This window comes from Emys orbicularis, chromosome 3 (assembly GCF_028017835.1).
Source record: "Emys orbicularis isolate rEmyOrb1 chromosome 3, rEmyOrb1.hap1, whole genome shotgun sequence".
Classification (NCBI taxonomy): Eukaryota; Metazoa; Chordata; order Testudines; family Emydidae; genus Emys; species Emys orbicularis.
This window is the reverse complement of record NC_088685.1, coordinates 57,039,486-57,055,722: the sequence shown is the minus strand read 5'-3', so window position 1 is coordinate 57,055,722 and position 16,237 is coordinate 57,039,486. Positions and strand designations below refer to the sequence as shown.

The window sequence follows — 16,237 nt, the reverse complement described above, 5'->3', positions numbered from 1 at the left end:
GTGAGATGTTTGCCCATAAATTAATGCACTTAACAGAAAAGGATTCAAATTCTTTGCTCTCCACAGCCCTCAGTAACGGTTACTGTATTTCAGAATAATATTCCAGAAACAAACGTAGACCAAATTTTGCCTTCAAATCTGTGCAGGCAACCTCCAACAATGTTGATACGAGTTGTGTATGTATATGAAGGCTAAATTTGGCCCTTAGTTCTTTGCAGTATGGTATCATCTTTGTTGCTTTGAAACAGTGTTTAACTATAAAATGCATTCTTGAATCTGTGTGTATTCATTTTTAACATTATTATTAGTGCTAGCACAGAGATAAAGTAGTAAACTAAAGGCATCCACATTGATCTCTGCAACAGCAGAATTGCACCCTTATATGATTGCCAAATGGTAAATGGCTAGTCCATTTACAAGAAAACATATTTCATTTTCATGGTCCTGAGAGGGCATTAGGGCAAAAAATATGTATTAATTATGCAATAGTATCAAGAGATTAGAAACCGTTACATTTATTAACACATTTAGTGGATAAACTGATATCATATACAACATATACATCAGTAAATCATTGAAAGGATTACTGTCTGCGTCATGGACAAGGGATACTTTCCTGTAAAATAAACATTTTTTTTTAAATGGATATCCTGCAAGACACAATACATTTTTTGTCCTCATACATAAGGGATGGTCAAAATACAAAATGTAAATGATATTCACTGTATACTGTTCTGCATTTGGGAATACAGCCACTCTCTTCTTTAATATGCATGTGTTGCTTTTGGAGACTACAAGTCCTAACATCCAATACTGTTCCTTCCTATGGTTTGATGTGTCTAGCTCCAGAGCCTCTCAGACCAAGGTGGGCAATTGCATGCTCTGTTCTGTAGTCTATGCAGGCCCTTATATTAAAGATTTGGGCAGCAACAACCTACTTTCTTTTACACTAATTAATTGTGGTGTTCAAGATCCTGGCAAGGTACAAATGCTGCCCTGAGTGATGCAGATTTAAAATTTATTTTTCTAATGACTTCTTGTAAGGTAACAAATGTTTTAGTATCAATATTATCCACACACCAAACAAGCAGTACATGTTTCTGGACTGAGTAAGAAGGCTGCATTTCAATCAAAAGGGTCTGTTCTCAGTATTCACTCCAGTTAGAATTTCACAGAAAATAACTGCAGGAGAAACCATCGAGCCATAGGTGTTACATGGGTGCTCTATATCTGTGTATATGGAAAGTATGTAGTTAATACATAAAGTGCCAGTAGATGGCGATAAAGAATACATAGCATAATTTCTGAGTTTTGCAGGCCCAATAAAAATTTATTGTTGTGGACTGCAAATGGTGTCCTCTATGAGGCGCTTTACATCAGCTCTTAACAAAAGGCATGTATTAAAGTGGGTGCTGTATATTTGTATTCTATATAATCCATAATTAATGGTTTCTGATGCTGGCAATTAATCTAAAAAAAGGATGTTGAGCTGCTGCAGCTGTATTCTGATAGAAAGTCAGCAATTTATTGATAGTGAATGAGGCTTTCTTTCTACCAGAAAGAAGAATGCAGAGCACAATCTCAGGGATCCAAAGTAGTGTACAAATGCAGTTTGCTCAAAGCAAATCATCTTATGCAAGCTGGCAGGAAAAAATGGTGAAAATTCCCTTGGTTTGCAAATCTTAACTCGGTAGTCTTTAGAAAGAACACAGAATCAGATTGCTTAGCCCTGTAAAAAGAATTCTCTCTCTAGCACTTTCAGCTAGTTAATGCTGTTTATACTAAGTGAAATATTCATCTCATATAATGAAATATGCATGTGTTTTTCATGATTATTTGCTGTGACGAGCTTTGTATAAGAACTTTAAAATACTTTTGCAAAGGATTTATTAGTTTCAGATGCTTTTGTTTCTGTCTCATAAAATATGATTTTATTTTTAACTGTACCTTAGCACGTTTTCATTCCATAAAACTGACAAGTCTAATGAATATTTGATGAAAAGAAAAATAAAACTACACTAAACCTGAAACAAGGACTCAGCACTGCCTCAAAAATAAACAAATAAATTAGGGCTGTAGATTAATTGCAGTAAACTCACGCAATTAACTAAAAAAATTAATTACGATTAAAAAAATTAATCGTGATTAATCGCACTGTTAAACAATAGAATACCAATTGAAATTTATTAAATATTTTTGGATATTTTTCTACTTTATCAAGTATATTGATTGCAATTACAACTCAGAATACAAAGTGTACAGTGCACACTTTGTATTATTTTTATTGCAAATATTTGCACTGTAAAAATGATAAACAAAAGAAATAGTATTTTTCAATTCACCTCATACAAGTACTGTAGTGCAATCTCTTTATCATGTAAGTGGAACCAAATGTAATTTTTTTTGTTACATAACTGCACTTAAAAACAAAAAAATGTAAAGCTTTAGAGCCTACTAGTCCACTCAGTCCTACTTCTTGTTCATCCAATCGCTAAGAGAAACAAGTTTGTTTATATTTACAGGAGATAATGCTGCCCACTTCTTAATTACAATGTCACCTGAAAGTGAGACCAGGCATTCACATGGCACTGTTGTAGCTGACGTCGTAAGATATTTACATGCCAGATGCACTAAAGATTCATATGCCTCTTCATGCTTCGGCCATCCTTCCAGAGGAGATGCTTACATGCTGATGACGCTTGTTAAAAAAAAATGTGTTAATTAAATTTGTGACTGAACTCCTTGGGGGAGAATTGTATGTCTCCTACTATGTTTTACCCATATTCTGCCATATATTTCATGTTATAGCAGTCTTGGATGATGACCCAGCACATGTTGTTCATTTTAAGAACACATTCGCTACAGATTTGACAAAATGCAAAGAAGGTACCAATGTGAGATTTCTAAAGATAGCTACAGCACTCTACCCAAGATTTAAGAATCTGAAGTGCATTCCAAAATCTGAGAGGGATGTGGTGTGGAGCATGCTTTCAGAAGTCTTAAAAGAGCAACACACTGATGCGGAAACTACAGAACCCAAACCACCAAAAAAGAAAATCAACCTGCTGCTGGTGGCATCTGACTCAAATGATGAAAATTAACATGCATTGGTCTGCACTGCAAGAGATTGTTATTGAGCAGAACCCATCATCAGCATGGACGCATGTCCTCTGGAATGGTGGTTGAAGCATCAGGAGACATGAATTTTTAGCACATCTGGCATGTAAATATTTTGTGATGCCAGCTACAACAGTGCCATGGAAATGCCTGTTCTCACTTTCAGGTGACATTGTAAACAAGAAGCAGGCAGCATTATCTCCTGCAAATGTCAACAAACTTGTTTGTCTGAGCGATCGGCTGAACAAGAGGTAGGACTGATTGGACTTCTAGGCTCTAAAGTTTTACATTGTTTTATTTTTGAATGCAGTTATTTTTGTACATAATTCTACCTTTATACGTTCCACTTTCATGATAAAGAGATTGCACTACAGTACTTGTATTAGGTGAATTGTAAAATACTATTTATTTGGTTTTTTTACAGTGCAAATATTTATAATAAAAATAAATATAAAAGTGAGGATTGTACACTTTGTATTCTGTATTGTAATTGAAATCAATATATTTCAAAATGTAGAAAACATCCAAAAATATTGGAATAAATGATATTCTGTTATTGTTTAATAGCCTGATCAATTGCGTGATTAATCACAATTATTTTTTTAATTCCTTGATAGCTCTAAATAAATATATAAATAATTAGGACAGGTTTTGGGAGTACAACTGAGCATATTTAGGGCAAAATGTAAAACTCTACTTTGGTAATTTTTGAAACTAAATAGCAACATAGGCAAATCTTACCTGCTGTGCATCTTCCCATTTCTCTTTGTTCTCTTCATCAAGCAGATTACTAACTATTTGAAAGAAGTTCTGCAAAATTGAAATAAAAAAAATCAAAGTAAAATGAAATTCAGGAATATAACAAATGCTCATGCCATTAAGTTATAATTAAGAATGATTTTGTATTGTTGTAACAGAGGTCCATTGGCGGTTCACCACTCTGTCACTCTTGTCAGTTGTACATACCTTGTACATCTGTGGAAGGTGCTAACTGAGAAAAAGTCAGCCATAGCTGGGAAGAAGGAAGACTGTGAAAGAAACCATCTTGAACAAAGCCTGTACTTTGTTAGATTAAGTTTTAGACTTTTAGATGAGTGTTTTCACTCCCTTGGAATTTCTCCTCCCTTGATGTTCACACCTCAACTGCTAGAAGAGGCCCTCATCCTCCCTGATTAAACTAACCTCATTATCTCCAGACTGATTCTTGCCTGCATATTTATATCTGCCTCTGGAAATTTCCATTACATGTGTCTGACGAAGTGGGCATTCACCCAAGAAAACTTATGCTCCAATACATCCATTAGTCTTTAAGGTGCCACAGGACTCTTTGTTGCTTTTTTACAGATCCAGACTAACACGGCTACCCCTCTGATACTTGTTTTCACTTTGATTTGCTTATAACTCTTTCTAACTTTATTCCTTTTACTTGGCATCACTTAACTTAGTACTTTTATTTCTTTAGAGGAACAAACAAACCTTATTATTTCTCTAAACTGTCCAGGACAGGGCTGGACATGGCACATGGTTTGGGGGAAATTCATGGTGTGTGTTGGGATCACTTTGGTGGTTGTAACCAAGGCTGGTGGAAGCCAAATAGAGGCTGTAGACAGGCTGGGGTCAGAGCTACCGAATCAGGACTATCTAATACCAAGACACTTCAGGGTGTGACCTGGATACTTGTAGGCTGGTTTTGAGCATCCCAAGCTGGGAGCTAAAGCAGCAAAACATTTTAAGGCACCTAGAGTTGCAGGGCAAGTGGTGACACAACCTCTTACTGGTCTGGATTGTACCCCAAACCCCATAACAATTGTCATTACTGATGCATGTGTCCAGCCATATAGTCATGGGCTCAGTATTACCGGTTTAGGTAATAAAAACTAACCAAAATCTTTTCAATATCCATATTTAACCTATTGGTCTCTCCAATTTTTCCTGCATCTCTGCATTTTCTGGTTTCAATCACCACAAGATTGAAAACATAATGAAATACTTTGACCCAGGCTAGTTGTATTTCCATTCCAGCTAAAACCTGGAAGTACTGGAAATTTCAGAAGAAAACTGCCATATTTCCAGAACCAAACCATTCAGGTTTGCTCATCACCCATTTATACTAACAAGGATCCCCACTTGCCATGGAATTTTTCCATTAGACAGATAAGTTTGGGAAACAGAAAAAATAAAATAGATAAAATATCTTTTTCACTATACAGTAATGAATGTACCAATGGAAAATATTTCCCAAACAAAGGGTTAGAAAATAGTGCAGTGGCATTATTTTATACTTACACAGTGCAAGATTTCCCTTCAGATACAATATGGACTTAAAAACTTTACAAGAGTCCTTGCATCAAAGCAAAAGCTCCATTGACTAATGAAGAATTTTGCTTGAGGATTTTTGGACTGGGTTCTTTGTGGTGCACGGGATAAGGCAGAATTTGGTGAATCAATTTTACTTTTGATAAATATTGCCCAACGCTAAGGCCAAGCCAGTGTATCCACTCTTTCAGCATCAGCACCAGCATTAATACTGTCTTTAAAATAATGCAGTAAGTGAATTTAGTCTTTGCATTCACACAACAGTTTAACTGTACTGGTATAGTTGAAGTGGTACAATGCTACTAGTGTGGAGACACTTACAGTAGTATAGATTATTGACATATGGTAATGGAAATAAGTTATAGCAGTATAAACACATTTGTACTAGTATAGTTGTCTTCATAGTAGGGGGTTGCCCTTGTGTGTGTGTGAGAGAGAGAGAGAGAGAGAGAGAGAGAGGGGCACCAAACCAAAAAATCAATTATCCTCTCAGCTCTACTCCTGAGTATAATGCAATGATTGTGAGATATAGGCCAATGTTTACTGGGAAGTACTTTGACGGTAAATCATGATATTCTTTTCACTTGTTTTTATCTACATTTGAATGGAGGTCTCTGGCAGTAAAATATTGTAATAGGTTGCCTTTAGGGGCTTTGAAGCAGTCACCTCATCCAGAAACTGGTAAAGGAGACTAGGTTTAATTCAGTCTCCTTAGGCAGGGAAAGCTTAATAAATTTCCTTTTGAATGCAATAATGTCACAAAAGGGTTAATGATGTTTCATGCCCCCCTCTTGAGAACATGTGGTCCAATGGCATTTTTGAAATAGAGGGGTTATGTGGTTGTGGGATGAAACAAGTGCTGTGTACTAAGCAGGCATTCTGGTTGTGAGAGTACCTGGAAAAATACAGAGAAAGAAGGGTATTATTAGGATAGGGTAGAAATGCCTGGTCCAAGGCCTCTACCAAAGGCAACTGCCCGTGTGCCATTTTTAAGCCCCTACTTGTTTCAGAAAACAAGACTTGTGTACATTTTGAAAATAAACAAATTACACTAAAAATACCTGACTCGATGTCATCAATTTCTGCTCCAAATGGGAAACTGACCTGGGAGGCCCCCAAACTCTTAACAGAATGGTAATAATAAATAAACTAACAGGCAGTCTATGGTCGCTCTCCAACTAGGTGTGCCAGCTACTTTTCAAAAAAGTAGATGTCTTTTTAGGAGGCTTAAACAGAAAATATATAATTGTCTCTAGCTGTTACTTTCTATATTTGGTTGCCCTATGTATTGAATGTCTTTAAGCAAATCATATGCATGACACCTAAAGTCACGTATCAGAGGGGTAGCCGTGTTAGTCTGAATCTGTAAAAAGCAACAGAGGGTCCTGTGGCATCTTTAAGACTAACAGAAGTATAAAGTCTTATGCTCCCAATACTTCTGTTAGTCTTAAAGGTGCCACACGACCCTCTGTTACCTAAAGTCACAACCATCTTTAAAAGCTAGTCAGCTTTTAAAGCATACTTTTAAAAAAATCTATTTATTTCAAGTGTTTCTCAGAACTTTCTTTTTTAATTCCATCAGCTGCATTCCCCGCCCCCCCGCCGCCACTTTTACCTACAATTTATTTTGTCTGTAAGAGTTACGTTTTTTTTTTGGTGCAGAGCCTGTTCAGCTCAAATCTGTATCAGTTTTCTTGCACTCATACAATTTTGTCTGCAGTCTGTTAATTATCTAATGATTTTTATATTCATTTATAAAAGATTCCTGTAGCTGTCATTAACTTCAGTTAGAGTAATGGGTACTCAGAAGCTCTGAAAAACAGATCATGAGTGACTTACTCAAGGTCACAAAGGAAGTCACTACAGAAATTGGATTAAGGATCATATGCTCTCCTTTCTCCTACACCATTAGTTTTAACCCCCCTGAAAGGGATGGTGCGAAGCATAATTAAGTAGCATTTTAAAAATGATATTTACTGTGAGTATAAAGTATTAAGGATAGTCAGTGACAGAGGTGAAAACAGAACTAGTTGTTCCTGGCTCCCAGCTCTCTACTCAATGCACTAACTACAACAGTGATAGTCAGACTGAGGCTTGTGAGCTGCAAATGGCTCTTTAATGTGTCTCCTGAAGCTTTTTGCAGCACATGATATTAAAGTTATTGAACAATCAGGACGCTTTTATTGTTATTAACCAATTAAGTGACCAACTTGCACTAAATATAAGTTAATAACTTAGTGCAAGTATATATATATATATATATTATTCTCACAGAAACATATAAAATTAAATATTTCCCCTGTCATACTGTTTAAATAGTACTATAGTAAATGAAACAATGAATTGACACTACTGTGGGTCTTTTGGGTAATGCTGATCGCTAATTTGGGTCCTGAACACTGAGGTCTGAATATCACTGAATTACACCATGCTCCTGCTTCAGAATATCCCCATGCTCCATAAAAATATTGCACATGAGATTTTGTGAATAAATTTGATTTTTAAGAATTTTTCAGTACCAAAATTCTCATGACTGGAAATATCAAAATTTGGGGAATATAAAACTGCACAAAATTAGGGAAAACATTTTCACAAAATAAAATGTTCACCAATTTAACCCGACTCCTAAAATTTACCTCTAACAACATATGATCTTGGGAGAATGGGGGAGGAACGCACTGAAAACACTTGTTTTCCTCCATAGTCTCACACTGCCCCAAGGGAGGAAGCTAATGATGCCATTTACAATGTGAGAATTACATTGCCAATAATTTACATTGCTAATAATGATTCAGCAAAGCACTTACATATGTGCTTTAGGGCTTTGCTGAACTGGTACAAAAGAGACTTTAAGGCCTTGGCTACACTGGCAATTCACAGCGCTGCACTTGCTGCGCTCAGGGGTGTGAAAAAACACCCCCGCTGAGCGCAGCGAGTGCAGCGCTGTAAAGCGCCAGTGTAATCAGCGCCTGCAGCGCTGCAAGCTATTCCCCTCGGAAAGGTGGAGTACTTGCAGTGCTGCGAGAGAGCTCTCGCAGCGCTGGCGGCGCGACTACACTCGCGCTTCACAGCGCTGCCATCCGCGAGTGTAGCCAAGGCCTAAAAAATGACATAACTGAAGGCATGGTCATTCTCCTTTTGAAGTCAGTGACAAAAATGCCATTGGCTTCAGTGATATAAAATTGGATGATAAGAATGCATAAGGGAGGGAACATTGGGGATCAATGCAGTAATGAAAACAGAGAAGCAAAATGGTCTCAGGGATTGATCCAGTGCCCACTGAAATCAGCAGGATTCTGTTCGCTGACTTTAATGGGTCCTGGATATGACTCTCGGTATTTATCTACTCAAGCACTTAGAGTATCCATTCACATTCAGAACTACATCATGAGGACTATAAATACAATAATCCATCATAAAATATACTCTGCAAATTAAATGTCAAGTAATTTAACCTACAAAATTCTTTCCAAAGGAGATTCTTCATCTCTAAGAGTTTTCCTCTTTCAGCTCTCAAGATATGTAAAAGGATGCAAGGCTCACATGGATATTTTCAAATGTCTCTACATTTCAGAAAGGTTAATTAAGGACCATGCAAACAGATTTTCATGTCAAAAATGCCTATAGAGATTTATTGGTTGTTCTTCCTTTCTTTCTTTCTTTCTTTCTTTCTTTCTTTCTTTCTTTCTTTCTTTCTTTCTTTCTTTCTTTCTTATGCCTTATTAGCACAATGTAAGACACCTACAAGCCATATCATTTTTCAGTTAACATATGCTTTATATCCAAAACTAGTCTAGTATCTAGGAATCATATTTTTTCCCAACCAAATTTATATTCTGGATGCGAAATAATGTTCTTTTTCCTTTTTAAGTAACAAACATTTTAATTTGCCACATCCCACTTGAATATGAAGGTATTAGATTCCTATATATTCTATAACTGAATCTATATATATAGACATAGGCCCAGTCCTTGACTTCATGAAAGTTTTAGGAGTTCATTAATGCAAGTATGGGCTCTTAGATCTTAGTCCCAGTGGATATTTTATATACTTGTGTAAAATCCATATTAGGGACCAAATTATGTGCTGACTTACACCACGAACACTACCACTGGCTTCAGTACCATTGCACAAGATTTAGGTCAGCAAAATATTTGTCCCTGCATGTCACAGTTCATATCTAAAATGATAAATGGCTACACTATAGAAAATGAAGAGTGCCTGGAAAATCTATAGTGTCAAAGGTGTCCTGTCTATGGAAGGAAGAGGTTGCTAGAATCACTTGTCAAAAATATTACAGCACTTGTACAATATTACCTTTCAATCTTTCTGAGACTCTGTGTCACCTTAAACATCTGGTCTCTCTCTCTCTCTCTCTTTGAGAAGAGTGCTGTGTATTTGTATTAGCTCTCTTTTCATATTCTTGAGTCTTATGGTTTATGTCATGCTTACTTTGTAACGGGTGGTTGTAAGTTATTTTATAATGTGCATACTCTTCACTCCTGCTTTAGATATATCTGTGTCTCTTTATTGGCAGAGACTGAATGTTTATGCAGGTTTCTTTTCTTAAAAAAGTTTTGAAAAGAATGCATATACATTTTAAATTTAAAATAAATGTGCGTAAAGTATGGGTGCATTTATAAATATAAATGGACTTGTCTAGAGGTTGACCTGATTTTCATTTTCAGTTAGTTCCTTTTATACCAGGCTGGCAGTGTACATAAGAACAGCCATACTGGATCAGACCAAAGGTCCATCTAGCCCAGTGGCCAATACCAGGTGCCCCAGAGGGAATGAACAGAACAGGTAAACATCAAGTGATCCATCAAGTGTAAAAGGAACTTAGAATAGGAGAAAATCACATTTACACTGCCAGGATGGTGTCAAGGAGAATTAGGTCCTTTATGTATAATAATGGATAGCTAGATAGATATAGATGGAGATACACACATTTTAGATAGATTAATATCTATAATATATTTAGAAATATAGAGATAGTTAAGACCACTGATTCTTATTAATCATAATTAATGCACTGACTAACTTACTGTATTAATCTAACATTTTTATAGCACTTGTACTGAAGAGACCTAGGTGATATACAATAATTAACAAAGGGACTTGGGAGATATACAATAATTATTAAATACATACAGTGTTCATGCCCGAATTAACTCAAATAATTCTGTCCTGTCAAAAGTATATGAATATAATTTGAAGTGTAATATTTCAACTTTGTTATGTAGCCATATTTTGCATGGCTCTTCTTGTGGATGTGCAAGAGAGAGAATCTCCCAGCGCCTCAAAGCAGCAGTAGGAAACAATTGTGATCCCTGCACTCACTGCTGTACAGAGACTCCTCCCTCTATGCACTGTTTATACATATTACTCATACTTATGGCATCTTGCTACTAATATTTTTACTCATGATTATTTTAACTACCGGTACTTCTCTTTATAATAAAACTAACTATTTATTAATAGTAGCATTTGTTAGGTTTTTGGTGAGAATATGTAATCAGGCTTATAGATAATCAGCCTAGAATCAAGGTCTGATTTAACATGTACGTTCTATTTGCCCATAAGTCATGAGTATGAAACAGGTGACAAGAATATCGAACTTCCTGAGTCAAGTTACAATACATCTGTTTTTCCTCTATTTTCATCCTTGTCTATGCCCCATAAATAGCAGCTGTGGAAGCTGAGATGCATGGAGATTTTCAGACTGCAGATACCAGTAGCATGTAATTTAAACAGAAGAGCTGGTTGATAAGAACATAAGAACGGCCATACTGGGTCAGACCAAAGGTCCATCTAGCCCAGTAACATGTCTTCCAACAGTGGCCAATACCAGGTGCCCCAGAGGGAATGAACAGAACAGGTAATCATCAAGTGATCCATCCCCTGTCGCTCATTCCCAGCTTCTGGCAAACAGAGGCTAAGGAAACCATCCCTTCCCATTGATGGACCTATCCTCCATGAACTTATCTAGTTCTTTTTTGAACACTGTTATAGTCTTGGTTTTCAGAGAACAATCCACAATGACTCCAAGATCTCTTTCTTGAGTGGTAACAGCTAATTTAGACCCCATCATTTTATATGTATAGTTGGGATTATGTTTTCCAATGTGCATTACTTTGAATTTATCAATATTGAATTTCATCTGCCATTTTGTTGCCCAGTCAGCCAGTTTTGTGAGTTCCTTTTGTAGCTCTTTGTGATGTGGTTTTGCTATTTAAATTGTGAAATATGACATGAGCACCAAGAATCTGATAGGCCTACCAATATTTCTGCCATTTCTGTAAGAGACCTACCAATATTTCTGCCATTCCCTGCATCACAACACGCAGAGTATACATATCAAAAGGCATTTTGCAGGGCACAGATATAAGGAGAGACAGTGACTGATAGGGGACTAAATTCTGAACGGGTGGTAAACAATGGTCCAGTCCCATGAGGTGCTGGATGTTCTTATGGAGCTGAGCACCCTCATTTTCTATCACAGCTTAGATATGACAGTGATGGCCTCTATAGAAAACTCTACTATAGAGAGACCCAAATTCTGAGGTCCTTAATTTTCATTCACTCCAACTGCAGTCAGTTTCAGACAACTATGGTTTATTAATTTAAATTAATTCCTTTCAAACATTTTCTTGCTATCTGCAATTCTTCAGTGCAATCTGGCTGCTTTGAGCCACTCTGGGGGTTTAAAGCTGCTGTAAATCCTATTACATGGCTAGGGTAGGATTTCCTTCCCCCAAACCTCCAGACAAGATGAATCCCTGGATAGCATGGAGGCTCCGGAGTCACCTCCGTGTTTGCATCTCGCCATAGGGGACATGTCCTGGGGAAATGGAGGAGGGGAGGCAATCCTAGGCCCTCTTGATTTCTGGCTACAGCAATGGCTCCTAGGGATCATGCACAGCCAGGCATAAATTAAAACAACTGTCAGACTGTTGTAATTTACACAGGGGACAAGCCTCATTCTCAGCCAGTCACAGGAGTAGAGGATTGTAGAGCTGGTTAATAGCCTCACCTCTTCAAGTCTGGCAGAACATAGTTCAACTAGACCTAGGTTACTTCTGGCTAATGTTCTAAAATGCTGTTTCATATTAATGCACATTATTTACAACCTTAATTCTGTCTTATTATTTTTTTCTTTTAGGGATAACAACACGGTTACCATCATTTTAGTTCTAATGTTCATTCAGAATATATTTGCTAACCATCTCCATGCTAACAAAAAACCCTAGCTGCTCGGGCTTCTTTTGCCATTCATGAAGGTACTGTCAGTTTCAGTCATTGATCCAGGATCCTGTTCCATGTTATTTAAACTGTCTCCTGCATGCTTATTCTTCTTTCTGATGCTGTGTACAAAACACCCCAATTGTTAGCAAAAGCTTGAAATATGCAGAGAATAACTTTTATATAATGAATAACTTGGCACCTGAGTTGCATATTTAAAAAGGGCTGTGATACTTTTGCTATATTGTCTGACTAAACAAACAGCTCTTTCGCTACTACATTGGAAGCAGTGGCATTTTAGTTTGCACAAATAAATAAATTGAAGTCTTCTAATTTTATCCTATTTCTCTGGTGTGACGCTGTATGATTGAAACATGACCATTTATATCATTAATATTGCCAAGACAATTGCAACAAATCTTGTGCAAAGTATATTATGTAAGGTGCAAATAGAAAAGTTATGATCTGCTGATGATTATCTTCTTTATGTGCATATATCATTTTTGTATCTGACGTTATTAATATTGACTATATACCTGTATTTCAAATGTGTTTGCTCCTGGGATAACACCCATAGGGTAATTTACATCCAGTCTGGCCAGCAGATTGTGAACGAACTATTCAAGTTGATGACCCATTGAAGAATATTTAACTTTCACAATGAACCATAGAAGAAACTTGTCCCCGCTCGGTGAGCCGTCCTGTGGATGCCTTAGCCAGAATATGGGCAATGTCTATGCCTATTAGTCATCGAAGCATGCGAGATCATGTGACTTGTTCATGTGACCCTGGACTTTATCTTGTGCCTGTAATTTCCCACAACCTGAGAGCATTCCCTCCACATGGGAGAAGGTATAAAAAACCCTGGAAGCATCTCCATTTTGCCTCTTTCCTGCTCTGATCTCTGGAATATGGGTTTACACTAAAAGGAGCATTCCAGTCAATGGACCTTCTAATCTTTTGGAAGTTACCAGAGCCTTTACAAGCCAACAGTCTGTAACGTCACTGCTACAAATCTGATCCACGAACTTTGCAATGAGTGTATGTGTTTGTTTTCCTTGACCACCATAACTCTCTCCTCTTTATTTTGTCTTATAAATAAACCTTTAGATATTAGGTACTAAAGGATTGGCAACAGTGTCATCATTGGGTAAGATCTGAGTTATACTTTGACCTGGCTATCTAGCTAACCTTTAGAGATCTTTGTTGATGAAATTGGTTTGAAATAAGCACTCATCATTAAGTCTAATGTCTGGGTGGTGAAACAAGGGCTGGGATGCCTAAGAAGACTGCAGTTTGGACTCTTGTTAACCAGTGTGGTGAGATAGAAGTTTACTTTTGCTTCTGGCTTGGTATATCTGATAATAGAATGACCACCCATTTTGGGGTGAGTCTGCCCTATTTCTCAGCAGTTTGTCCTGAATCTGGTATCCTCAGCTGTGACCCACTGAGGCACGGTGATATCTGGTCATTCCCATCATCATGTAACGTCTATGGATTATATCTATTGCAATATGTACTTATATTGATATTAGTACTTGGCACAACCCCAAGTCTGCAGATAATAAAGGGAATACCCAGAAGAATGGAATAAATACAATTGAACACTCTTATACACCCACAGCACTCCCTCCTAAGCTTTAATTTGGCTGGCAGTCTGGTGCCAGTAATCTAAGGGTAAATTGTAGTAAAATCTTTTTGACATTTTTGAAATATATAATTACCCAGAATTCATAATCTACTGTTCTGACATCAAACAAAATGCGAAATTATGACTTCTTGTTTTTTTTAACAACCTCATTTATGTATAAAAGAGAGATATAAAGAATTCTGTTCTTTATCTACTTCTTCTCAGGGAGATGAGTCAAAGTTTGAGGATTTAATGAAAGGTCCACATTTATTTTCCTTAAGAAAAAGAGGAAAAAAATTTAAATTATAAAAATATCTTCTTAATTTTCATTGTGGTTTCATTAATATTTTGTCCAGAAGCCATAGATTAGAAAGCATAATAATGTGTGGTAGGAAAACCAAGACATGAGATGTAACCAAGACATGAGTTCAACAAGGGTTGAAATTTTGTCTGTACCCACTGAAATCAATGGCAAAACTTCCATTGACTTCACTGGCTCAGGATTTCACCATATATCATTAGAAATCAATGAGGGAATTATTACTTAACATCCAAATACTCGGAATACCTTCACTCTATGTTTGTATGCTTTCCAGAATGTGTGCATATGAGTTTTAAGATTTATATTTATAAATGTACTAAATTTCCTATTTCTTTTGATCCTTCAGTATCTTTTTAGGCTGGGATTTTTAAAAGACACTATAGGAGTTAGGCATACAACTCCCACCAAAATTCAATTATTATATCTCCTAATTGAAATCTATTTACAACCTGAACTATAGTTTAGCAATATAATTTTTTGCCATTTACTCCCTTGGTCCGCACCTTCAGAGTTTCTCTACGTTTCTAAAGGAAAAACAAATAAACAAACAAAAATTAGTTTCTCCTGGTTATGTCTACTAAGGATTTAGGGACCAGTTCTGCCTCATTGATATCAGCACAAATTTTGCCATTGATATTAATGGGAACAGAATCAAGTTCTTACTAATTTTGCTGAGCAGAGTGTGACCCCATCTGCTAAGTCCATAAACAGAAACCACTTATATCAAGCAGTTTCTCAAGGCTGTTTCTACCAAAAGTTTCTGTAATCTCTGTGAGCCTTGGAGAGGCTACTTTGGGGCTATTGGACTGACGACAGTATGAATGATTTGTAGCAAAATAACTCTTTGTTTAAGCAGTCAACCTTTCAAAAAATACTCAAAGCCACTACTGCCTTTCATGAAAGAAAGACAGATTAAAAATGGAATTTCCAGTCCAAACTGTTTTTGAGACATGTTGTGCCAATTTTTTTCCTACAAATTAAAAAAAAAATCTCATTTTTCTACACTCTACATTTTAATAATACTCTGTTCAGTTCACCTCAATTTGGGATGCATATTTTTCCACTGGATGAGGGCCACACACAAGAAATCTTAGAGAGTCTGTTTTATTTTGAGCAAAGAGGTTTGTGTATGTGGGAAAGAAAGAGAAAAAGACAGAAAATTGGGAGTATAATAGAAAGCTGGATAAAACCTTAACTCTGGAGAAATTACTGTCTTTCTAAAAGAGATCATACATTTTCAATTATATTTGCATACACACATATATATGTATGCTGTACATTAATCACATCATGATTATTTTATGAATTATCACAGAACCCTCCATTTAATAAGTGATATACTGCCTGTACACTGGTTTTTCTTAATATCTTCCTTTAAGTAAATCTGCACTCTGAGAAAAGTGCATATAAAATTCCCTGATGAAGAAAAAAAACAATACCTGATATGGGAGTCCTGCCAAACTTTTATTATTAAGGACTTTATATACTGAGACAGGCAGCACATTATGCTGAAATAAACACTGTGGCCCATGGCACAGGAAGAGTTAATCTAATATGCAAAATACAAAATTCACATCAAATGCACTATACATCACTCCTGTGCTCT

At 36.5% G+C, this 16,237-nt stretch overlaps 1 protein-coding gene across 1 annotated transcript in view; it reads right to left on the bottom strand.

Moving 5' to 3' along the window:
- ADGRB3 (adhesion G protein-coupled receptor B3) overlaps positions 1–16,237 on the bottom strand; it is a 624,198-nt gene that overhangs the window by 298,560 nt on the left and 309,401 nt on the right. Inside the window, exon 10 of the mRNA XM_065400780.1 lies at positions 3,859–3,927. Coding sequence (XP_065256852.1) covers positions 3,859–3,927 — 69 coding nt within the window. The remainder of the gene's footprint in view (positions 1–3,858; positions 3,928–16,237) is intronic.